The sequence below is a fragment of the Elgaria multicarinata genome, chromosome 3 (assembly GCF_023053635.1).
Source record: "Elgaria multicarinata webbii isolate HBS135686 ecotype San Diego chromosome 3, rElgMul1.1.pri, whole genome shotgun sequence".
Lineage (NCBI taxonomy): Eukaryota > Metazoa > Chordata > Lepidosauria > Squamata > Anguidae > Elgaria > Elgaria multicarinata.
In genome coordinates this window covers 28,667,749-28,694,196 of record NC_086173.1, presented here as the reverse complement: position 1 = coordinate 28,694,196, position 26,448 = coordinate 28,667,749, and the positions used below count along the sequence as shown (strand labels likewise).

Here is a 26,448-nt window from a genome sequence, read left to right as displayed (position 1 = left end):
TGCAGTTGGCAAGTATGAGACAGGAATGTGGAAGAGCTTTGCACCCCAGCCTGCAGAGTAGCGAGTGCGAGGGTAGCAGGACGTCAGGGCATGTTCTATGCAGTCAGTGACCAGGTGGAGGTCCTTGCTGGCTCTGTTGATGAGGTTTTTTGACATTTTCAAAACTGTATGTGAGAAAAATGAAAAGTGAGTCCTGAAACAGTATAAGAGGCAATAGAATCTTTGGTAGTCGAAGGGACAGATGAGCTAGCCAATAGACATATTATAAACCAAAGGAGAGGCATCAGGAGCTATCCTTGATGGGACCCTGTTTTGGATTACATTGCTAGATTAGAGACCCCTGTCTCTCAGCATCATCACACGGGGGGGATCGTGGTTCCCTACCGTAGCTTCTCCACCCCCGCTCCTGTTCCACATTACTTTCTCTTTCTCCCCTGAGAAAAAAAGGAAGTAAACAAAGACCATGTGGCCCATTCAGGGACCGTTTTTATTGCACCATTTTTCCTGCACATAGCAGGAAAAGGCGACACATTCTATTTCCCCCACCCAAAAAAATGTATTAAAAGGGGTCCATTTTGTGATGGAAAAAAGTCAAGGAGTGGGAGGTGTGCAGGAGGTGGATGGCATCATCATTTATTTATTGCATTTCTATACCGCCCAATAACCGAAACTCTCTGGGCGGTTCACAAAAATCTAAAGGACATGTGAAAAATTGTGAATGGGCAATAGCGAGCATGTGATAAAACGCTTGTCTGATGAACTCCCCTGACTCCTGATTAGGTTATCTAAGGCCATAGCTAGAAGGGGCGATATCCCAGGGTGATCTCCGGGATGGTCCCTGTGCGTTCACATGATGCACAGGGGATCCCGAGATCAGGGAGGAATGATCCCTCCCTTGCCCCAGGATCTCGCCCTACCCTTTGAGCTGGTTTTCCATAGTCACGGGCCAATCCTGAGACTGCGGAACGTGTGGCCTGGTGTCGTGGTTTGTCCTTGTGAGGAGCTGGGACCCGTGCATGGTCCGCAGAGCTCCTCAAGAGGTCTGCGCCCATCGGGGTTGGGGTGAGGGAAGCGGGGAACTTTTTTTTAAAAAACACACACCCTACCTTTGAGCGCATGAGTGCTCGTGTGCATCTTCTGTTTTCTTTTAAAAAAGAAAATGGTGGGCGTGACATCCTCTCCCTCCGAGGTCATTGCACGCCACATTTATTTATTTATTTATTTAGAATATTTATATACCGCTCCCCATTGAAAAATTTCGGAGCGGTGTACAAGATAAAATGAAAATAAAAACAGAATAAAACAGTTAAAACAAAATTTTAAAGAAGCAAAAACAGAAATCCAAGGCTGCATATTAAAGAAAGGCTTCTTGGAATAAAGATGTTTTCAGGAGGCGCCGAGAGGAGTACAAGGTTGGTGCCTGCCTGACCTCCAAAGGCAGAGAATTCCACAGGAGGGGCGCCACCACGCTGAAGGCTCTTCCCCTGGTGGATTCCAATCGGAGGATGGATCTAGGTGGAACCACCAGGAGCAGGCCCTCGGATGACCTCAGTGACCGGGCAGGTTGGTAAGGGAGAAGGCGCTCTCTCAGGTATCCTGGTCCCAAGTTGTTTAGGGCTTTGTACACAAGCACAAGAACCTTAAACCTGGCCTGGTAGCGAATAGGCAGCCAGTGCAGTTCCCTCAGCAGAGGAGTTACATGCTGGAAAGGGGCAGCTCCAGACAACAGCCGAGCTGCAGCATTCTGTACTAGCTCTAGCTTCTGGAGCAGCTTCAAGGGCAGCCCCACATAGAGCGCGTTGCAGTAATCCAATCTTGAGGTTACCAATGCCTGTACCACCGTGGTCAAGCTATCCCTGTCCAAGAGAGGCCGTAGTTGGCAAACCAACCAAAGATGACATTCCTCCTGTCCCTCTCTCGATAAAGGTCATCCATCAGGGCGACCAAGGCTGATTCAGTCCTGTAACCAGATCGGAACCCAGACTGGAATGGATCTAGATAATCAGTATACTCCAAGAGTGCCTGCAGTTGCTCTGCCACAACCCTCTCAAGTACCTTCCCTAAAAAAGGAGTGTTAGCAACTGGGCGGTAGTTGCCTAATACCATCAGGTCCAGGGTGGGCTTCTTCAGGAGTGGTCGCACTACTGCCTTGCACTTTTAAAATATCACGAGATCTTCACCCGTCCATCGTGCTAGACCTGTAGGTCTAGCTGAGGCCTCTGTTTAATTGAACTTGGGCTCAGTAAGGTCCCTGATCCATGGACACTGATGAGTTGCCTGTGTTTTGTATCTTACTGCAATAAAGGAGTTCATTGTTTCTTTGGTTGCTCATGTTTGGTGGCTGATGTTGCGAGGGAGCCTGACGATAGTAAACTTTTCATATAATTTACTGACAGCTTTGTTCTCTAAGCCTTCCATGATAGTAGGGCTAGAGGTTCTTAACCTTCCCAGGTCCTGCCCTTCAAATCTCTGACACAATATATAGAGCCTGCAGGGCAGTTTCAAGAAATTTAACTCACCATCATCAAAGTACTGTTGCCCATAGGTCTCTCTGATGTCAGAAGGCAACCGGTTCCACACAGTGTTGAAGTCCTCTGCTACCTTTTGCACAATGGGTGTATTGAAACAACCAGGCTCAACAATGCTGACTTGGACGCCAAATGGAAGGAGCTCACGCCTGCGTTGAAAAAAGAAAAGAAATTTTCCTTTCTACTCAACCATACTAATAATGGAGATACTTGTACATTAAAGTTGTACAATATGTTGTGCAAATGTAACTTTAGTTGGGTTCTCCTTTCTCACATAGTTCACAACCTAGTCAACACTATTGCACTAGCAGAATGACATAGCTGGACACTGCCCATCACTTTATATTGGAACGTTCATGTTTTATTGGAAGAAAGTGTCATGCCCACACTGGAGGAGTCCTCCTCAGAGGAAGAGCTGGAGGCCTCAGAAACCCAGGGAAACCCAGATCAGGGACTGCCACCAGACCCACAGGAGCCTGAGCCATCAGGGAAGGGATTCTGACCCCCTGGGAGCATCATTGCCTCAAGCGATGGGCACATAGGGCTCCTGTGTGAAGGACTGCACACCTCTTGAAAAGGTCTCCTCAGGAGAAAGTAACTCCTTGGGAGTAAGACTCTGGAAAGGGAGGCTTAATAATGGCAGCTGAGCACTGGGTGGAGTCCAGCAGGCTTTGGGCTTAAAAGCCTTAACAGAAAAACCAGTCCGTGTTGGAACAACTTGGTCCATCCTACCTTTGATCTTGTCTCCTAAACCGTGCCTGTGATTGATGCTCTGTTTCCTGACCTTTTGGACTGCCTAATGACTCTGCTTCTGGACTATGTAATGTACCCGACCGTTTCATTGCCCAGAGCTCCCCAGTAAACCAGGGAGCCTTACAAGCTCCACAATGTCGAAGGAGCTCAGGAGAGATTGTGTTGATGGCTCTTCGCACCTTGCCATTCCATAGTGCAACAAGGCCCTTGATGGAATCACTGTCTCTGGCTACTGAAAATTCCCCCAAAACATTCAGGGATCATTTGGATTTCATAAGTCTCTGGGGTCAGACCATCTTAATGGGTCCCCTACCTCTCTAGGGAGGGACTGGCATCATGAAAACAAACTTCACCAGGAAGTGGTCTGATCATGACAATGGAGGAATTTCCATCCCTCCAATATCTAGACCACTCCCCTCACACGCTGAGGGAAAGAAAGTCAAGGGTATGACCTGCCCTGTGTATTGGGCCAGTGACAAACTAAGACAGCCCCATGGTTGTTATGGAAGACATGAAGTCCTGAGCTGGTCCTGTTAAGGTCCTAGGTTTTTCAGCACCACATCTGAGAGTGCCTCAGCCCGCTCAGTCAGGGAATCCATTGGGTAGCAGGGTAGCCTGTACATCAATAACATCCCCAATCTGTCTCTTTGGCCCAAGATGAGGTACAGGCCCTCACAGCCTATCCCAGGGCAGAGGGGTTTCCTGGTGAGAGTGATTGAATTTTTATGGATCATGGTGACTCCCCGCCCCGTCAGCCCTCCATGAAGAAAAAGAAGCCTTAAGCATCATGCTAGGCAGGAAGCAACATGGCCTTGTATGTCTTCATGGACAAAGAGCTCCATATGTAGAGGCCATTATTGAGAAGTCCCTGGACCAAGACCCACACATCAAATCCCAGACTTGTGCTTTGAAGAGCTTACGTATACCCTTTTTACCTCAGTCCCCTGAACAAGAGATGAGCAAACCTACTGAGGTTTATATATGAATAAAACCTGGTCTGGTACTTTAATCTCAAGCTGTGCAAACACTTTCATGTAGCACAACAGCCATATTTCCAAGCACCTGCAATAAGCCACTGCAGCTCAGAACATCTGGGTCTCTGTATCTGCTTCCTTCAGATTTAACTGGAACGGCCTTGCCACTTAAGCAACAGAGAAAGGTATTTTACCTCAGACTGTCAGAGAAGGCTTCCACTCCATACTTGGCTGGGCAGTATCCTCCTCCAAACATTGCCAGTCTTCCCAATGCACTGGCTATGTTGACCACCCTCCCTCCGGCTTGTCTCACCAGGGGCAGCAGGTGCAGAGTCACGTCAATCAACCCAAGCAGGTTGACGTTGATCACCTTTGCAAAGTCGTCCTTGGTCAGCCATTCATTGAGAGATATTGGGACACCTATGCCTGCATTATTTACCAAGCCCCAGAGACCTGTGTAAGAAGAGAATTCTACATTCAGGATTATCTTTATCATTCCAGTCTCCCACCTTTCTTAAAAGCTCCATCCGATGAGCGTTTTATTGCACGCTCATTACTGGGCACTCACGGATTCCTTGGAGGTAGCTCACATGACGTTGTCTGTCTCTCGTCTTACATGCCTTCCACCCTTTCTGGTCTTCCTTGCACCGCAAGAAAATCCAGAAAAGCTCCGAAATATTTTTTAAACTGAAGTTGCTGCTCTCCCCTGCTGTGTGTGGGAGAAGCAGCGTGTTCACAACGAGGGACTGAATGGCCCTCATGCACCTTTTTTACTTCCTGTTTGAAAACAGGAAGTAACTGAGTATCCACGGAGAAGCGACGGTAGCCAGTGTTAGCCAGCATTTCTTCCAAGGTGTGATGGAACTCTAAGAATTGGTTGTTTACCCTTTTTTTGGGGGGGGGGGAGTTTGTATGTAACCACATATAATATTATGGTTTCTATCTGTATTATTCTAGGGGCATGTCTACACCAGCGCTATATCAGGGGATCGTCCTGGGATCATTTGTGTGCATCCAAGTGCCACACAGGGGATCCCGGGAGCAAGCAGGGATGATCCCTCCATTTTCCTGGTGTAACCTTTAGGTGTAGAAAGGGCCTAGGATAACAGCTGCTAACGCTGAAGAGAAGATTTACGGCTGTTAAAAAGTCACTCTGGCACAGCTTTTAAGAGAAGTGTTGGTTTTGTGTAAGGATGCAGAAACAGGAATGCAACATCTGGCCTGTGAAGGGCCTAGTGGGGTGCATTTTGGCCATTTATAGGCCAGGACAGGTTGCATGATTTTGCCTTTGTTTGTGCAGAATGGGGGAAGCATGGAGTTCTCTACAGTTGTGAAGGAACACACAATTTCTTTTAAAACCTCGATTCCTGTTTAGTGTCAAACGGCACATGCAGTTAGCAGACAAAGGAAAATCAAACTGAAAAAGCTTCATCACACCTACACTTTTGTCCTTGTTTTTCCTCAAATTATCCCCTTTCATTTCCATAGCGTATGAAATCTTGCAAACTTACACCTGTGCGCCTGTAAGTCCAAAGCCTCTTTACACCTGTCCTGTAGCGCGTTGCTTTATCCCGGTGATGTTCACTCTCACATGCCATTGCCTCCACCCATTGATCTCCTTTGTACCCCCTCTGCAGTTTATTGTTTGTTGGAAGTCAGAAAACCTCCCTTCCCCCTTCCATGAACTGCATGTGTATGGGCATTGATCACTATCACTCATCTGCTGTAATTCCCTTTTCTAGGCAACTGTTAAAGATACAGGAGCCCTGTCCTCCTTCCTGCAAAGGGGAAGAGTTCATTAATGTATTCCTTTAAATTCATAAACAATCAATGGATGACCCAATCTGAAACAAATTTGGTATGCTCAAAGCCCTCCTTAAGACCTACCACTGTGTCAATTTGGATCTCTTTATCTTACAAACTTACGCAGATGTAAACATTTGTTTAATTTCCATTTAAAAATCATAAAAACTAAATTGGATGGACGTGAGTCCATCCATCCCTGATAGAAGCTTTGGAGAACGATTTAGATTGGGAAAATTGTAGAATGGGAGGCGGAAGAAAGGATCGTCATAAGGGCATGTCTTGGATGAGCTGAGGATGTGTGAATTCGCCTCGGTCCAGTCAGGGGGATGTCTGTCATGGGGAAATCAGGCCCTCTTGGGCGCAATGGATTTTCCTGGAGTGCCTGGCCCAGTTTATAGCTGCATTTTTTTTACATAACTAAGCCCTTTATGGCTGAAATTTGCATAAAATACACTAATTATGGCTGTAATTTGCCCAAGATGTACACTTTACTTAATGCAATGTACGCAACTTGCCATTTTAAAGGGAAACATTTAGATGAATTCCACAAGCAGCACACAAGCCGCCTGCTCTTCCTGCTGGTGCAAACACAGGCAGGCAGAGCTTGGAGGTAGGGTTCTTAGGAATGCTTTTCCTAAGAAATCTGTTGAGGATTTCTCCAGCATCCCTAGGATCAGTCCCCAAGAATGGTCTAATCCAGCAATCTGTTTCCACAGTGTCCAGCCAGAGGCCAATGAGACAGCCACAGTCTGTCCGTGCAATAGCACTCTCCCACTTGTGCTTCCCAACAACTAGTATTGACAGGAATAATGCTTCTGATATAGGACATAATCATGACTAGGAGCTATTGGTAGCCTTATCCACCATTACATGATCTAATCCCCTTTTAATCTGTCAACAGGTGAATCTCCAGTGTTAAAGTGCACTTTGGCTCTCTGTATATGTGCCTTTAACAGTGGCTTGATTGGCAAACACACATGAACAAAATAGGGCGCTTTATTCTGGACAGTTGGCAAAACTAGCTGTTCTTGTTAACATGCAAAATAAATAAATCCCGTCGCTTGTCAGTCACCTTTGTTCCCTATGCACCCTTTCACAATCGCTGAAGGGCTCCTCATCGCATGTTAAAGTCTGTCATTTGTTAACAGATGTAAAAACAATTGTTTCTTTTAGAGTGTCGAAATTTTTAGTTAAGGCCGTAGCTAGACCTAAGGTTTATTCCAGGATTGTCCTGGGGTCAAACCTGTTCATCTAAGTGCCACACAGGGCATCCAGCACTCAAGCAGGGACGAACCTGGGATGATCCTGGGATAAACCTTAGGTCTAGCTACAGCCTGTGTCTATGCAGATACGCTCTTCGCTATGCATGAAGGGTTTGGGTAGTGACCCCTTTTTATGATGCTCAATTATTTTTTATTGTAAACTGTTCTCTTTTATAACTTGTGTATAATAGCTAATTGCTTGTAACACAATAAACTGACTCTGACTCTATGCACCCTTTCACCCAGTCGGTCGCTGCCACAACACACTCTGTCGCTGTGCCTTTAACAATGGCTTAATTGGCAAAGGCGCAAGAGCGAACCAGGGTATTTTATTCTGGTCTTCATCTGAACTGTTCCTGTTAAAATTCAAAGTAAACCATTCCTGTCTCTTGCCATTCACCTTTGTTCCCTATGCATGATTTCGTCCACTCGGTTGCTGCCGCAACATTCTCTGTGCTGGTGACGTCCAGAATGGTGGTTTTCAGCCTCTCCGATGTGGCCTTTTCCAGCTGCTCTGCCCCCTTCTGAGTGAGACAGGCCGCCAACACGCGCAGGCCCCGGGCATCCAGCTGTCTGGCAAGCTTGTTCCCAAAGCCGGAATCACAGCCAGTGATGAAGACATATTTCTCTCTGAGGTTCTCCACAGTCTGCCTCTCCCGGTACCAACGGCGAAAGAAGTAGAACCCCAAGAGGGCAGCCAGGTAGAGCCACATGGCTGGAGCCTGCAGGGAAGAAGAAAGAAGGGTGGAAGAGCTGATGCCCTCAGTCCCTTGTTTGTAGCTAGCTGATCAGAACAAGCGCCACTGCCACGGGAGAGCATGTCTTGGCGTGCTGTAGAGGTAGCAGTTAATCATTCACTGGTTAGGTTATGCATATCCACAGTTGATTTACTATTCCAACTTTGCCCATCATTATCACAGTGCCAATATTTCTGTGCAAAATAGCACTGAGCCTTTCTTAACAGATGAAGTAATTAAAAAAGGAAAAAAGTACAGCTTAACATCCTAAAGTGGATTGCCACTCTGTAAAGACATTGCCACGAACAGAACTGCGTTGCGACTTTTAACCACACATCTGGCATAATGTCAGTCTCCCCTTCATGAAATTATCTCTGTGTTGTGGGCGCTATCTTCATGGTACGCTATCTTCATGGCGTTATCTCCCTCCAAAATCTGGCGGATTTAATCCCCCATGGTGGCATCAGGTAATCCCTACACCAAGGAGGGAGCGTGAGGTTTCTGGTGGTCATCCGGGTACCAGAGCTGCCTCACTACCTTCTTCTTGGTGGGAGGCGACCAATCGCTGGTCACCTTCCACCAGGGACTTCCACAGGATTAGACCCGGATTGCCCCTGTAGTGACGTCAGACGGCGGAAGAGCTGTCCAGACCTTGCATCCAATGAAAAAGTTGGGGGTAAGTCCTCAACTTTTTTAATGTGTAGCTTCACAGGAAAGCCCCACGGTTGTTGCGAAGCTGTTGCTGTGTCATATACTGATGCAGCACAGATACAAAGCCATCACGGGGCTTTCCTTGCAAATCCCTCTCTCCTTCCTCCCAGTCCCAAGCTGACGTTACATCAGGCTTCTTGTATGGAGTTATTTCCATCAGGAAGTGATAAACTGGCTCTCTTTATGTTTGTAACACAACGCCTGAAGATATTTATTTGCAGCATTTGTACCCCACTCTAAAAAAAAAAAAAAAAGACTCCCATAGCAGCTTACAGAGATGTAAAAGCCACAACGCAAAAGGGAAAGGGATTAGGAGGGAGGAGGGGAAAAAAAGTATAACTCAGGCACCAGTTCTTAGTTTCGAAATTCTTATAGAGCTCCATCACACCTACTTTTTTTCCATGGTATGCAACTGTGATTTCCACCTCTATTTCATTAGCGCATCAGCACCGGGCACTTTCACATGCGTGCTTTGTTGTGTGCTATTTCGCCTTGTTTACCTTTTCACCTGTGCCGGCTTGCACTTCCTGGCATTTCCGCCCCACCCCGCCCCTTCTCCTCCCCCCTCCAATTCATTGGTTCTTGAGGTTGATGGACATTTTGATGGATGAGGGCAGCTTCCCCCCTCTTCCCCGGCCGCTCTGGTTTTGTTGTCTAAAGTTTAGTGATTTAGCATTTAATTGGCTGGGCATCTTGTACAGCGGGCAAAAAGGAAAGCAAGAGGGAAGTTGAAACAGGTGGATGATAGAGCAATGAGAGTGGGGTTGGAGCAGCAAAAGTCCGTTCCACCAACTCGAGGAGAACCTCCCCCTCCCTCCTCTTTCATCAGCAAGGGCAGTTTTATCCCATGTGAATATCTTGCTGTTGCAATTCTATATATGTGGCAAGCATTTGTTTATGTGTAAAGCTTTCTTGCATATGTTTTATAAGCGCCATTAAACAAGGTAAACAACATGGTACTACTAAATAAGCTATTAGCATTACAGCGATTACCATAACAATTCTTCTTAATCATCTAACATTCGGTAGGCTGCCCATACCCTCCGGAAAATTCTGGAAACCTCCTGGGAAAGCTGGGGGTCCGGAGGAACCGGACTTGGGGCCCAAAATACCGGGGTTGTGGTTACTGGGCCCACAGCAACCACAACCCCAACTTACCGGGCCTAAATTTCCCCAGCGAGTGGCGGCGGCCATCTTGAATCTCGCCCGAACTCACGCGAGATCTCGGCAGCTGGCTGGGAACTCTGCGAGACCCAGCCAACAGCCGAGATCTCGCGTGAGTTCGGGCGAGATTCAAGATGGCCGCCGCGAGGGGTGGGTTGCGAGGGTGAGGTGAGTGGTTGGGGGCTGCGTGCAGGAATTTCCAGCAATGCAGCCTCCAACACCCCCCAGCGCAGAAGCAGCAGCAGCAGCAGCAGCAGCAGCAGAAGAAGAAGCAGCAGCAAGAAGAAGCAAGCAGGAGGAGGAGAAGATAGAGTAGGAGTTAAGACTGAGGTTTGCGTATGTGTTTGTGTGTGAGAGAGAATGTGTGGGTGCATGGGGTCTTTGAGTGAATGCATGTGTGCATGCGTGTTTCTGGAGTGAGTGATGCTGAGTGTGTGTGTGTGTGCACGCGCATGCACACGTGTGCTGGCAGTGTTAGTGTATTGATGCCTGAATGGGATGCCTGGTGGTTTGACTGAATGAATGCATGTGCATGTTTGTAGTGCGGGTGGCTGTAGTTTTCTGTGAGTTGGGGGGATGATTTGGAGGTGATGTTCCTATTAAATAATGCATTTTAGACCCATAGACCTTCCTTTCCAATTTGTTTACTATAATTGGCATGACGTATATTTTGTAACAGTGGCTGACTATTGTTCATCCTTCTTAAAGAAACTTTTAAAAAATTAACAGGGTTGCTATCATCATCATCATCATCATCATCATCTATCTCTCTTTTTTTGCTTGTGGTGGTTTTTCTAGATGAACATGATGGGCCAAGTCATGTTGTCTTTTACTGATTCAGAAATGTCCTGACTATTGAACATCTTTTAAGTATGACTGCTTTCTGGATGTTGGCGTGCATGTATTTTGGTAGGCCTAATTTCTGAAGGTTTTCTGTAAAAATCAACAACGATGTCATGCTGGTGACTGATGTGACTAACAAATAATTGTAAGTCTTTCCTGTTGCCATAGTTCTTTAACTTCCATATCCAGTGGTGTATGTTTTTCTTTTCTGCAACATTTTTGTCATTAGGTATTGCAATTTCAATGTAGGTGTGCTTTTCTCGGTTGTTTTTGACTGTTATGTCTGGTTGAAGTTGAAACAAGCTAAGACACGCTTTAATCCATTTTGTTCCATGGCTAATGTTTGCAGCCTAATAGTAGTTTATACTCTTTCTGAATGCTTGGTTGTTTGGTTGTTGTATACTTGTTAACTGCTTCATTTGTTCAGTGGTAGCAGTATGCAGTAAGGTGATGGGGAAACAGTGTTAAATGTTAGGAAAGGTTAGACTATGGTCATCTAGTGAAGGATTTGCAGTCAGAAAAGATATTTGAGGGAAGGGAAGACTGTATCACACACAGGGCTCATCTACACCAAGCAGGATATTCCACTTTGAAAGCGGTATAGAAAAGCCAGGAGCCACACGACTGCTTTATAGTAGGCATGTGCTCCGCTCCGATTAGAAGCATAGAAGCAGGAGCGAATTGGCCTGCTCCACCTTGCCCAGAGGCGGAGTAGAAGTGGACCGCGGACCTCTAGAAGCAAGGCGAAGAGAAGCACCCATTTTCGGAGCGCTCCTGTTTCCGCAGTCCGATCCGATCGTCATCTTGAAACATTTCGCCCATAGGATTGCATTGCGGAAAAGAAAGGGGGATAACTGTGTTGTTTTTGAAGCTATCTTTCTGAAAATTCATGTGCTTAGAGAGTCGTGGATGGGGGTCATTTTGAGCCTACTCTCAGCTCTCTGCGTGGTGCGGTTCGTGTGCTAGAATTTTTTAAAAAACCGGCGGGAAAAATACCTTTTCCGAAGGGCTGAGGGGCAGAGTCAACTCCCGGTCATGATCACATGATCCCAAAGTTGGAGGAGGGGATAGGCAAAACGGGTAACTTGGGATTCTGGGAACTTCTCTTTCTTAGTCTGAACGGACTTTTCCCAGTGTTTTTTAAAACAGTAGCCCCACCAAATGCACCAACACAACCTGAAATCATATACTACTAAGCCAATAATAAGAGAGCACTGCTACCCACCCTAACTTTGGGGAACAACTGAAAAGATGTGGTGCAAGGGGATGAGCTCCCCTAGGGCATGCCATGTGGATGTGCCCCCACTCTCTCCTGTACTTGGAGGGCTATCAGAGCCCTCCAAAGAGAGTAAAGCAATGCCTATCATGAGTTGAAGTGAGAGCTTTACTCCTTAGTAGAGCTCTTGTGGTGGAGCAATGGCTTTCATGAGTTGAACTGACAGCATTGCTTCTTAAAAGACTGGTCACTAGGACCAGTCAAATTGGCAGCTGCTTCCCCCTCCCCTGGGCACGTCCCCCTATTATTGGTAAAAGACAGATATAGCCTTTTAAAAAAAGTTCTTCTTGTTGTTTATTCAGCAACACTGCTGCTTTTAATTCCACCCCTCCTTCGTTTATTTATTTATTTATTTATTTATTCCATTTTATTTGCATTACTGGCTTATCCTTGGCTCACTTCCTTATGCCCCCAGAAATGTCTGCTGCCTGCCTGCCTTCCCTCCCTCCTCCCCTGCCCGCCTCGCAGGGATGTTGTGTGTGTCTGGCTTTGACTCAGGGGAGAAGTCCTTCCTGCGCTCAATTAGACTTTTGGAAGTTCCAAATCCATTTTTCAAGTGTGGAAGAAGATTCATAGGTTTATCTCTACTCCCCAATTCATGGCATGTTGGGATTTCCTTTGAAATGGCCCCATTGAGATGTCTGCAGGTTTAAGCCCCGCCAAAAAACAGGGGATGCTTTTATTGCCTTGTACCTTGGCATGATTGTGGGTCTAGATGGCATCAGTGAGTTTGCTGTCAGTGAGTAAGCTGTCATGGTGGTGAGTTTGAGGTTTCTAACATGCAAATTGATGGAGCTATCGAAAGGGGTGTGAATGGGGTGCCCGATTTTCATAAATTCCCCAAAAATCAGGGGATGATGGGACTGCCTTGAGTCTGGGTGTGCGTGTGTATCCCTGGATAAGCTATCATGGTGGCGAGTTTGAGGTTTCTAACGTGCAAATTGACGAAGCTATCGAAAGGGGTGTGAATGGGGTGTTGGATTTTCATAAATTCCCCAAAAATCAGGGGATGATGAGATTGCCTTGAGTCTTGGCATGCATTTGTATACCTCCATGAGGTGTCATGGTGCCAAACTTGAGGTTTCTAACTTTCACAGAAAAAAAGTTGTATACTTTTTTAGCTTAATGCAAGCCTATGGGGGGGGGGAACGGAGCTCCGATCCGGATCTGGAGCTCCGCAGCAGAGCGGAGTGGACATAGGCGGAGCGGGGGCGGAGCAAAGCGGCCCTATCTGCAAATCGCGGATCTGGAAGAGAAGCGGAGCGGGGGGTCCGTGCACACCCCTACTTTATAGCAGTATTGGTGTACTGACAACTGTTGGGGCCCATGACACATACCATATACCACTTTCATAACACTTTCATAGTGTTATATCCTGCTTGGTCAGGGTGATCATATGAAAAGGCGGACAGGCCACCTGTATCTTTAACAGTTGTATTGAAAAGGAAATTTCAGCAGGTGTCATTTGCATAGATGGGGAACCTGGGGAAATTTCCTCTTCATCACAGCAGTTAAAACTGCAGATGCCCTGCCCTCTTTTAAATCTGGTCACTCTAGTATAGCTCCTGCAGCTTTAACTAGCTCCGTCAATTTGCATGTTAGAAACCTCAAACTCAGCACCATGATAGCTTATCCACGTGTCCACATGGACGCCAAGTTTCAAGGCAATCCCAACATCCCCTGATTTTTGGGGAATTTTTGAAAATCGGGCACCCCATTCACACCCCTTGGGATAGCTCCATCAATTTGCTTAAAAATCAACCCAGTTATCCCCGATTCTTTTCCGCAATGCAATCCTATGGGCGAAAACCGCCGTTTGACCCGCGCTGTCCCTGTTTGTTGACCCGATTTTTAAAAAAAGTATAGCACGCGACCCACACGACGCAGAGAGGTGAGAGTAGTCTCAAAATGACCCCCATCCACGACTGTCTAAGCACAAGAATTTTCAGAACGATAGCTTCAAAAACAACCCAGTTATCAATGGGCGAAATGTTTCAAGATGGCGATTGGAGCGCTCCGCGGAAAGAGAAGCGCTCCAAAAATGGTCGCTTCTCTTCGCCTTGCTTCTAGGGGTCCACGGTCCGCTTCTACTCCGCCTCTGGGCAAGGCGGAGCAGGCCAATCCGCTCCTGCTTCTGCGCTTCTAATCGGAGTGGAGCACATGCCTACTATTTAATCCACACACACACACACCCTAGTGCCCCAAGTGTTGCAACAATGCAGGTTCTACTCCTGGTGAGTGCCCAATTTCCACCAAGAACGAGAGGATTTAAGAGGTACAAACAAATTTATTCTGCAGAAAAGAGACAACGAGTGAACTAAGGTTCCAGAAAGACACGTTGCCCACCCCAAAATAGGGCTGAGGGTTTATATACAATGTTGGGCAGAGATTTTACGCCTGTGCACTAACAATTCCTTTGTCTAGCTGGAAAGGAAAAGCGCTATAAATCAGGCAGCACCTTTGATAGAGAGCTAAGCTATATGGTCTATCTATGGTCTGGCTCTTACTGCTATGGAACGGAAACAGAATAGAATCGAGGGAATCCTTTTTGTGTAACACAAGCAGTGCTGAATGAATTTCTAATTGGCCTGCTTGCCATCTTAATTTCCCACAATGCTCCATTCTGGAGCATTGTGGGAAATTATAATATTGCTTAGAGCATTGCTGCCAGATAAGCTTGCTATGATTTACCACTAGAGGGACCCCCATAAACCTTTTAAAGTCCAGAAAACACCTTAGTCCAGTACCTTAGAGCTTCTCTACACAAGGCTTTTATCATGCACTCATGTTTGGTCATTCATGGAAGTTTGCGGGTCCTTTACACAATGGCATCAACCTCCAGGCCCTTCCCCATGCTTTATAATCTTTTTTTTTTTATTATTAAATTTTTATTCATTTTCAACACTATATAAACATAGATAAACATTACCAAAATATAACTGAAACAAAACACAATAAGAAAAAAAAAATCAAATATCTGCTGCATACATATTGAATGATTGTTGAGTACAAATATCAAAAACTATTACATATACCTTATCATACTACAACATCTTCGTTCTTAACATAAAAGTGCACCCCCCACCTCGGGATCATTCTTGAGTCCAAAATCTAATCGTTTCTTCTGCTGGTGGTTTCCCACTTCCCTTAGTAAACACAAACACTAGGAACTGTTTCCAAATTCCTTCGAACTCATTTATTTTAGTTACGCCTTTTCTCCACTTAATATTACATGTCAGTTTATCATTAATGGCTATGTCCCATACTTCTTTGTACCATTCCTCAATAGAATATTCCCCTTGGACCTTCCAGTTCCTAGCTACCATCAGTCGTGCTGCAACCAACAAATTCGATATCAGCTCTATAGTTCCTTTTCCACACTTTATATCCTCAAATAGTGACAGCAATGCTATTTTTGGTGTTTGTTCTATTTTCATTCCCACTATTTCTTCAATTTCTGAGAACACCATCTTCCATAATCTTTGTACATATTTGCATTGCCACCACATATGTAAATACGTTCCTTTTTCCCCACAACCTCTCCAACAATTTGCTGAATGTTGATCACTTATCTTATTCAATCTAACCGGGGTTAGGTACCACCTCCATAGGATTTTAAAATAATTCTCCTTTATTCTTACTGATAAACTTCTCAACACTCTTTGTTTCCATAGTCCCTCCCAGCTCTGCCGCCCTATTTGTATCTTCAAATCTGATTCCCAAACCATTTTCTCTGTATTCTCTCTAAACTCCTTCTCTAACAATATTTTATATATTTCACTCATTAATCCTTTTGAAACTATACTCCCTCCTTTCCCTTCCTCCTTACTTACTACTAATTCTTCAAACCTCGTCATCTTTCTGCACATTCTATTATCTTTAATCCACTTTTTATTCCATTGCTCTAATTGACCATATTCTAGCCAAGATAGCTTCTTCTCCTTTAACAAATTTTCCATATCCTCTCTTGTTTTAATATCTCTTACCCAATCCTTTAATCTTATTTTATTTTTCTCTTTTAATATTTTACATAATCTACCCTTTAGATCCTCTGGGAAATTCTTTAACATTATTATCGGTGCTAAGGGAGAGTTGCTCGGAAACAGCTTCCCTTTAAATTTACTCCAAATTTCCCATTGAGTCCTCAGGAGTGGATTATCTATACTTCCAACCCACTTTCTTCCTCCGTCTTTAAAAAAAACATTCTCCAAATTCATCTCTACCTTATTTATGGTTTTTTCTTCCATCCAATATAAATCTCCTACTCCCATAATTGCTTCTACAACATGTCTTAATCTATTTGCTACGTAGTATAATTTTATGTTTGGGAGACCCATTCCCCCCTTTTTTTGGCTTAGGTACCAATTATTTTTATTCACTCTTGCTCTCTTTTCTCCATTACAATATTTATTAATAATATTTTGCCAACTTTTTATTTCGGTTTCTGATATTTTTATAGGTAACATTCTAAATACAAAATTAATTTTAGCTAATATCTTCATTTTTATTAAGGCTATTCTTCCGAACCAAGATAAATTTAATCTTTTATATTTCTCCAATTTCTCTAATACCTCTTTCTTTAACCTCGTTAAATTTTCCTTTTCAAGATTCTCTAAATTTTTTGTAATTTTAATTCCCAAATATTTAATCTCATTCTTAACTTTCAATTCCATTCCCTCAAATTCCCAATCCTTTTCTTCCTTCTTGGTATAGTTAAACAACATCATCTCTGATTTAGACCAATTTATTTTTAACCCTGTAATTTCCTCAAATTCCCTCAACTGATATTTAATTCTTTCTAATTTTCTTAATGGATTCTTAATGTTCAATAAAGTGTCATCCGCAAACATGTTTAACTTTATTTCCCTTACCTCTCCAATTCCTTCTAACTCTTCATCCTCCCTTAGTGCCTTCGCCAAAACTTCCATAACCATTACAAACAGGACCGGCGAGAGCGGACATCCTTGTCTTGTTCCTCTGGCTAGTCGTATCTTTTCAGTAAGTCCGTCATTTACCACCACTACCGCCGTATTTTGGGAATATAGCTGTTCTATTACATTTTTAAATTTATTTCCAAATCCCAATTTATCTATAATACTCTTTAGTGCCTGCCAGCTCACACAATCAAAAGCTTTAAAAATATCTAATGCCATAATACCTGCCTTAATATTTGCTTTTTTTATTACATTTATTACATTTAAAACTCTACCCACTAAATTATGCATATGCCTTCCTACCACAAACCCACATTGATCTGCTCCTATATATTCTGCCAAAAATTTATTTAGCCGTTTGGCCATAATAGATGTAAAAATTTTAGCATCCTGATTTATTAAAGAAATAGGTCTATAAGAATCGGGATTAGTCAAATCTTTATCTGGTTTTGGGATCAGAATTATCACTGAATGTTCCCATGATTCAGGTATCTTCTCTCCTGATAATATCCTATTATAAAGTTCCATTAATTTTGGAACTAAACAGTCTTTGAAGACCTTATAATATTCTGGACCCAAACCATCTGCTCCCGGTGATTTACCAACTTTTAACTTATCAATAACCTCTTCAACTTCTCTTTGAGTTATTACTGACTCCATTAACTCCTTATATTCTAATTTTATTCCCTTCTTTATAAACCTTCCAATATACTCCTCCACCTTTTCTTGTTGAATTTCTTTACCCTTATACAATTCCTGATAGAATTCCTGAAAAATTTTTATTTTAGCTTTCATTGCATGACAATAATTCCCTCGGCTATCTTTCAACGTTTCTATCCCATTCCTCCCTTTTTCTTTTTGTGTGAGCTTGGCAAGCAACCTCGAGTTCTTATCACTGTTTTCAAAATATTCCCTTTTCATATACATTAAATTCTTTTGAATCTCTTCTATATTTAAATTTTCTAATTGTTTCTCCTTAGCTTGTATTTCCACTAATTTATATTTATCTTTAACTCGCCAATATCTTTCCTCCAAGTTTTTAATTTCTATCTCTAACTTTTCCTGTTCTGCACGTTGTTGTCTTTTTAAACTACATGTTTCTCTAATACAGATTCCTCTTGCTACAGCCTTCATGGTGTCCCAAATGACTGACCCAGCTGTTCCTCCTTTTTCATTAATTTCCCATGACTCCGACAGTTCCTTCCGAATTTTATCTACTATTTTATTATATTTCAATATCTTTGTATTCAGCTTCCATCTATATGCCTCTTTATAATCTTTCTTAACTGTAAATTCTAGACTTAACAAGGCATGATCAGTTACTTTTATTACCCCCATTTCCATTTTACAAATCCTCGTTGCAAAATCTTTTGAAACAAATATATAATCTATCCTGGAGTATGTATGATGAACTGGGGAAAAGTATGAAAATCCAGGCCTATTCCCGTTAAGTAAACGCCACGAATCTAAATAATCATTTTCTTTTACTAATTTATTCAATATAGTCATATTGTTCCTCTTTTCAGCATTAGTGGGATTTGACCTGTCCCGTTTATTATCCATAACCATATTAAAATCCCCAGCTAATATAGCATACCCCTCCTTAAATTCTTCTATTTCTTTAAACAACTTTATAAAAAACTCTCTATGCCTCTCATTTGGGGCATAAACATTAATCAAAGTATAGACCTTTCCCTCAATTTTACCTTTTAACATAAGATATCTGCCCTTATCATCCTTTTTTACTTCTTCTAATATAAACCCACTTTTTTTTGAAATCAAAGTGGCCACTCCATTTTTTTTCGATGTCCCTAATGACTTTTCATAATAGGCTAACCACTTTAATTTTATCATATTCGAATTCTCGGAGCCTTGGTGTGTCTCTTGGACCATTATAATATCTGATCCCTCTTTATTAAACATTTGTTCTATTCTCTTCCTTTTCACGACTGCCCCCAAACCTTTAACATTGAGTGTTGATACCTTTATCTTTTTATCCATAATCACCCTTTTGAAATCTCTTCCGATCCCTTGTGCTCAGCAGTTCAAACTTGCTTACATAAAAAAACAAACTCCATACATAAAACCCCCACCCTCCTACCCCAATCCCTCCTCTCCTACCTTCCCCCCTCCCCACCCCCCCACTCTAATCCCCCCCCATATCCCCGTGAGTCTAGTACTCCAGCCATCTACTTTAAAGGGGGGGGAGGCAGTGCTGCGCCTGGCCGGCAGGTTTCTATATTAGCATTTCTATTTGCAATTATCTCCAAACATAATTAACAATTCTCTTACTCTCCAGATGTCCCAGCCTCATTCCCTCCCCCACCCACTCCAGCCCCATTTGCTTCCCCATCCAGACCCAGCCTCTTCAGCAATTCTTTACCTTGATCCAATGAGGTTACTCTGTGTTCCCTCCTCCCATATGTAAATCTTAAGAAAACCGGGTAACCCCATGCGTATGGAATTTTGTTCTGCATTAACATTCCAGTTATTGGTTTAATACTCCGTCTCCAATTTAATGTATGTTGAGAAAGATCATTATAAATTTGCACTGCTTTGCCTTTATATTGTAACTGGGTCAAAGATCTCAATTCTTTCATGATTTGCTCTTTTTTATAATAGTTACCAAATTTCACCAAAATATCTCTAGTCCCTTTGTAGTTTTGCCCCCCCACGCGGTGGACTCGGTCCAGATCCGATCCATCTATTGGTATGTCAGGCATCAGCTCTTTGAACCAGTTCAGAATGATTTCTCTAAGATCTTCTCCTTGTATCTGCTTCAGCTGCTTTATTCGAATCGAAGATCTACGAGATTGGTCTTCCAAGGCAATCAGACGTAATTCCCATTCCTTAAATTGAATATTTGTTGATTTTTCAAAAGCCTCTTGCTTCTTCTGGTCCAATTCCGCTTTTGCCTCTATCTCTTTGATCTTATCCGAGTTTTCTGCGGTCTTATCCGAAAGAACACGCATTTGTTGTCTAAATTCATTCATTTGCAGATCCATTTTTTTAAAAATGATGATATTATTCTCTACAATAACTGCCTTAATTTCTGCTAGGGAGGGAAAGTTGCTGTCCATTGCTTTTCCCCCTTCAGCCATATTCTTTTCTTTATTTGGTACTGTATCCAAAGAAACTGGGTCTATAACTTCGTCTTCCTGGTCTGTTCCAGGGGCTGTATCTTCCAGGTGGGAGAGGTGGGTTAAATTATGATTTGAAGGTTTCTTTTTTTGTATATTCAACTTTTCCCACTTCTTAATCTTTTTTTTAATGTTGGACATAGGACCCTTCTGAGTAGGGCATAAATCTTAGAGCCCCCACTTCCTTAGCAACTTTTACTGGCTTCTCTTCTATGTGCCAAACACACCACCTTCTTCCCGAGGGGGAGGAAATATATTCAGTTCACAACAGCATTCACTAGAGGGGATCAGATCCAATCATTCACAGTTTCTCAAAATCCCACATCTCCCTCACAGAATGCTGTTTCTTCCCCTTCACCCCCCCCTTCTCGGCACACCGCAAACAGCTTCCACTTTCCACTTTACAAAGATTACAGCAAACAACTTCAAAGCCAGTATTTCAATCTTTCCAACTTAAGATAAAGGATGAGAAGTGAGGATCGCTGTAAATCAGATCAACGTCTAACAAGCATAAGTTCTTTCTTTTCAAACTGCGACATCAATCATGTTACTTTCGGTTTTGCCTCTGCAGTTTATAAAGACATTCCGTCAAGCTCACCTCATCCCATCGGCTCTTCTCAACACTTTCCAGCTCCGATAGCTTTTATAATCATTTCCTGTCGTTTGCTCAAAGATTTATGCCCATTAAAAAATAGATAATTGCTTTTTCCGGCAACGCCGCTCAGAGCCTCAGAAGAAACCTGCCACCGCCATGGCTGCCAAGCTCCACCCCCCCATGCTTTATAATCTTTATTCCAGCTTTTATCTTAGTGTGGAAAATGTGTTAATAATTTTTAATTGCAGTTTGAAGCACTTCAACAGTTGGTAAATTTCCAGGACCCCACTATATTACATCACCATCTAGTGCTTGAATAATGAAACATATAGAATTTACAGAGAAGGAAATCCCCAGAAAAAGCACATGGTTGAGCTTCTATACTGTATTTTATATTATGGTTTTATACTGTTGTTTTATACTTTGAATGTTTTAATTTTTGTATACCGCCCAAAGAGCTCCGGCTATTGGGCGGTATAGAAATCTAATAAATAAATAAATAAATAAATAAATGTAAAGGAGCCAATCCTAATTCCACAAAGAATCCGGAAGTAGAAGCCCCGGTAAAGATGCAGAATAAAAGCATGGTGTAGAGAAGCCCTTAGACTTTTTTTATCGGATATAAAACATTAACCTTCCCTCCCTTGCAAAAGGGGTGAAGTAAAAAAAAGCAAAAGGTCCCACTATACCTGAACAACATGCACATTTCTCAAACACCTTTTTACAAAAGTTGCCATACATGGAAACTAACCCTATAAACTTCATCATGGGGAAAGATGAGGGGGGGGAAGCAGACCAACCTACCAGGGTGAGGAGTACACCTTAAGGCACTGGGTTGGTCTGCTTCACTCCCCATTTGCCTTCCTGGTGGAAAAGGTGAGGGTTGAGTGAAGCTGGCTCAGCGTATATGTGAATGGTATGTGTGTATGTATGCATGTGGGAGGTTGCTTGCTAGCAGTGACTCTGCTCTGCCACCACCCACAGCTGGCATGTAGTCCCCAATGTTCTCACCTGGGGTTATTGAGATATTGATGTGGAGACACTGTATTTATATTGATGCACTTTATTTATTTATTTGATTAATATCCTATCTTCTCCTATGCAACTCAGTGGCACTCGTGCTATGACTTAAGGTGGATTCCTGCTAAGGATGTGCACGGACCCCCCACTCCGCTTCACTTCCAGATCCGCGATTTGCGGATCGGGCTGCTCCGCCCCTCCCCCGCTCCGCCTATGTCCACTCCGCTCCACTCGGAGCTCCGGATCCGGATCAGAGCTCCGTTTCCCGCCCCATAGGCTTGCATTAAGCTAAAAAAGTATACAACTTTTTTTCTGTTAAAGTTAGAAACCTCAAGTTTGGCACCATGACACCTCATGGAGGTATACACACGCACGCCAAGTCTCAAGGCAGTCCCATCATCCCCTGATTTTTGGGGAATTTATGAAAATCGGGCACCCCATTCACACCCCTTTCCATAGCTCCGTCAATTTGCACGTTAAAAATCTCAAACTCACCACCATGAAAGCTTATCCAGGGGTGCACACACACGCTGAGACTCAAGGCAGTCCCATCATCCCCTGATTTTTGGGGAATTTATGAAAACCGGGCACCCCATTCACACCCCTTTCCATAGCTCCGTCAATTTGCACGTTAAAAATCTCAAACTTGCCACCATGAAAGCTTATCCAGGGGTGCACATGCACGCTGAGACTCAAGGCAGTCCCATCATCCCCTGATTTTGGGGGAATTTATGAAAATCGGGCACCCCATTCACACCCCTTTCGATAGCTCCGTCAATGTGCACGTTAAAAATCTCAAACTTGCCACCATGAAAGCTTATCCAGGGGTGCACACGCACACCAAGACTCAAGGCAGTCCCATCATCCCCTGATTTTTGGGGAATTTATGAAAATCGGGCACCCCATTCACACCCCTTTCGATAGCTCTGTCAATGTGCACGTTAAAAATCTCAAACTCGCCACCATGAAAGCTTATCCAGGGGTGCACACGCATGCTGAGACTCAAGGCAGTCCCATCATCCCCTGATTTTTGGGGAATTTATGAAAACCGGGCACCCCATTCACACCCCTTTCCATAGCTCCATCAATTTGCACGTTAAAAATCTCAAACTCGCCACCATGAAAGCTTATCCAGGGGTGCACACACACGCCGAGACTCAAGGCAGTCCCATCATCCCCTGATTTTTGGGGAATTTATGAAAACCGGGCACCCCATTCACACCCCTTTCCGTAGCTCCGTTAATTTACACTTTAGAAACCTCAAACTCGCCACCATGATAGCTTATCCAGGGATACATACGCACGCCAAGACTCAAGGCAGTCCCAGCAGCAGAGCCCAGTAAAGGACCAAGGGAGAGGGGGACCTTACTTGCCTCCGTCCGTGGTCCGTCGCCGTCTTCAATTGAGCCCGCAGTTTGGAAGCTATACTTCTATTAATGCATCCCATAATAGCATTTGCTTTTTTTGCAGCCACATCACACTGTTGGCTCAACATATTCAGCTTGTGATCTACAACAATTCCAACATCCTTCTTGCTTGTAGAATTGCCGAACCAAGTATCCCCCATCTTGTAACTGTGCATTTGGTTTCTTTTTCCTAGGTGTAGAACTTGGCATTTACCCCTACTGAATTTCATTCTGTTGTTTTCAGTCCAGCGCTCCAGCCTATCAAGACAACTTTGAAGTTTGTTTTTGTCTTCTAAGGTATTAGCTATCCCATCCAATTTTGTGTTCTCTGCAAATGTGATAAGCATTCCCTGCACCTCCTCATCCAAATCATTAATAAAAATGTTGAAGAGCACTGGGCCCAGGACTGAGCCCTGTGGGACCCTGCTCATTACCTCCCCGCAGTTTGAGAAGGTACCATTGATTAGCACTCTTTGAGTCCGATTCTGTAGCCAAGTGTGGATCCACCTAATAGTTGTTCCATCTAGCCCACTTTTAGCTAGTTTCTGAATATCAGAATATCATGGGTCACATTGTCAAAAGCTTTGCTGAAGTCAAGATATATTATGTCCACAGCATTCCCACAGTCCACAAGGGAGGTTACCCAATCAAAAAATGAGATCATATTAGTCTGACAGAAGCCATGCTGGCTTCTAGTAATTAAGAGGTTTTGGAAATGCCCAATAGTTGCCTCCTTTTGGGAGAAAGTTATTATGCAGATAAACTTCATAATGGAACACCCTTTAATATTTCCTATTATTTAATGTTCTTTCAAATTACTTACTTGTTTCTTGGAAGTTAATGCATGGTCAGTGTAAATGGGAGATCAACGCCCTTTTGACAGCTAAAAGACTGATATTACAATCTTCTAAAATGCAGTGTACTGAGGACATAACAACTCTATCAACATTTGAAAGGATGGTATATAGGCTCCACTCAGGAATGGACACATATATGGGTATTTGGTCTGCTTTTCTTGAAGTTTATGTATAATTCTCTTTTTTCTAGAATGTTGTAGCTAATTGTAATCAATGTTTCGAATGCATGTAGTTATAAGTGTAACCCCCCCATTTTTATGATTTGTTTTGTTCAACTGAGGGGGGGAAAGGGGGGGAATGAAAATAATGAATAAAAGAGAGATGGCATACTCTTGTCTTTCTGAATACCTATGTAGAGATATCTTGGACTTCTGAGTGAGTAAGGATAAACACACAACTGTTCTTGCATTTGATCTCCAAATATATGGAGATCAAACCTATACTTACAGCCACAGGAGAGATTCTACTAGTTTTAAAAGTGGGACCAACCAGCAGCCCACGTAGGCCATTTCTGGAGGTGTATCAGGTTTAGAAAACACCTTCAATGCTTAGCTGAAGTTACTCATACAGTCATGAAGATCACAGTTTGTTTACTGTGCATTGGGCTCAACATACTCACAAAACGAAATGGTGGTGAAGCCACTGCAATATGATTGTTCCTATGGTGCTCCCAAGGTTGCCAACTATTTAGCCTGCCTCTGGGACAAACTACATGTTACGTGGGAGATTTACAGCCAGATTTCCTTATATTTTAATTCCAATGGACAAGCAAAGGTCCCTCAAACTGGATTAGGCAGCATCTCTGGAGCAGGGGCAGAATCATCTTTTTGCTCCCGAGCCATTTTCCTGATGAAAATCACACCCCTTTCCAGTTTCTATAAGCTCCAGGGGAGTGAGAGATATAGAGACAATACAGGTACATGCTTTTATCCTGTACAAGGCTAGTAGCTGCTTTGGAGAATGGGAAATTGTGGAGTGGGAGGAGGGAAGAAGGGTCAATGCCTCCTCCCCAGGTCCCACTCTCTAGATCCAATTCAAAGTCCCCCAGAAGCTTCTTTTTAATTAAAAGTTAAATATTCCAAGATTTTACTTCTGCATCTGATGCAGGTGGTAATGTTTAACTTCATGCCAAAAAATGTTTCAAATGCTGATTTCTCATATCAGTTCACTGTCAAAGGCACAACAGCAGAGCAGGGTGCTTTATACAGATCAGTTGGCAACCTTAGCTGCTCTGATTATGTTTTCAGTAAGACAATCATGTCACTTTCCCCACTCAGAGACAGCATAGATAAAGCACAACAGAAACAGAGGGAGCCAGTCACTTCCTACGTTCCTATGTAGCACTAACTTTTCCTCTTCGCCATATTTCTCACACACAGTTTGGAAATCATTACAACTCATCTTGAAGACATTTAACAAGAACCTCCACCTGGGGGGATTCCACACGTAGTACTGAGGGCGCTTCCATGCGCCCCCAGTGCATCCCCAAAGCGATCGTGTAACTTGCCTGGAGAAGAGACAAGGAAGAGGCGTCCTTGCCGCCGCCGCCGCCACCCACCTACCTCCTCGCTGGCCAGGTTGGAGAGCTCGGCGGAAGAAGGCGGGGTGGAGAGCGGAAGAAGATCTCCACCCCGCCTTCTTCCGCCGAGCTCTCCGTCCCGGCTGGGTCGGAGGTAGGTGGGTGGCGGCGGCGGCAAGGATGCCTCTTCCTAGTCTCTTCTCCAGGCAAGTTACACGATCGCTTTGGGGCCGCACTGGGGGCGCATGGAAGCGCCCTCAGTACTACGTGTAGAATCCCCCCCCCCCGGTCACTGACTGCATAGAACATGCCCTGACATCCTGCTACCCTCGCACTCGATACTCTCCAGGCTGGGATGCGAAGCTCTTCTACATCCCTCTCTCATACTTGCCAACTTCAGTGGCAGACTATGTAGTGACCCGTTCTAGACCAAGCCATTACAGGCAGTGTAGATTATTCTGCTGTATTTTATGGTTTTAACTGCCCAGAGACCCTTGGATATTGACCAGTTTAAAGATGTAAGAAATAAAAATAAATAAATAATTTTGCAGAAACAGTACTACGATAATCTAAATAAGCTAGACTGACCATATGAAAAGGAGGACAGGGCTCCTGTATTTTAAACAGTTACATAGAAAAGGAAATTTCAGCAGGTGTCATTTGTATATATGGAGAACCTGATGAAATTCCCTCTTCATCACAACAGTTAAAGCTGCAGGAGCTATACTACAGTGACCAGATTTAAAAGAGGGCAGGGCTCCTGCAGCTTTAACTGGTGTGATGAAGAGGAAACTTCATCAGGTTCTCCATATATACAAATGACACCTGCTGAAATTTCCTTTTCTATGTAACCGTTAAAAATACAGGAGCCCTGTCCTCCTTTTCATATGTACAATATGAGTGATAACATTCAATCACAAAGG

The 26,448-nt window shown here is 43.6% G+C and overlaps 1 protein-coding gene across 1 annotated transcript in view; it reads right to left on the bottom strand.

The window, feature by feature from the left end:
• The window catches only part of LOC134394361 (retinol dehydrogenase 7-like), an 8,184-nt gene extending 54 nt beyond the window's left edge, over positions 1–8,130 (bottom strand). The window contains exons 1-4 of the mRNA XM_063119750.1: positions 7,724–8,130; positions 4,450–4,708; positions 2,520–2,677; positions 1–164 (exon numbers count right to left, since the gene is read on the bottom strand). The exon at positions 1–164 is cut by the window's left edge and continues 54 nt beyond it. Coding sequence (XP_062975820.1) covers positions 1–164; positions 2,520–2,677; positions 4,450–4,708; positions 7,724–8,036 — 894 coding nt within the window. The 5' untranslated portion in view covers positions 8,037–8,130. The remainder of the gene's footprint in view (positions 165–2,519; positions 2,678–4,449; positions 4,709–7,723) is intronic.
• Positions 8,131–26,448: the final 18,318 nt, after the last annotated feature.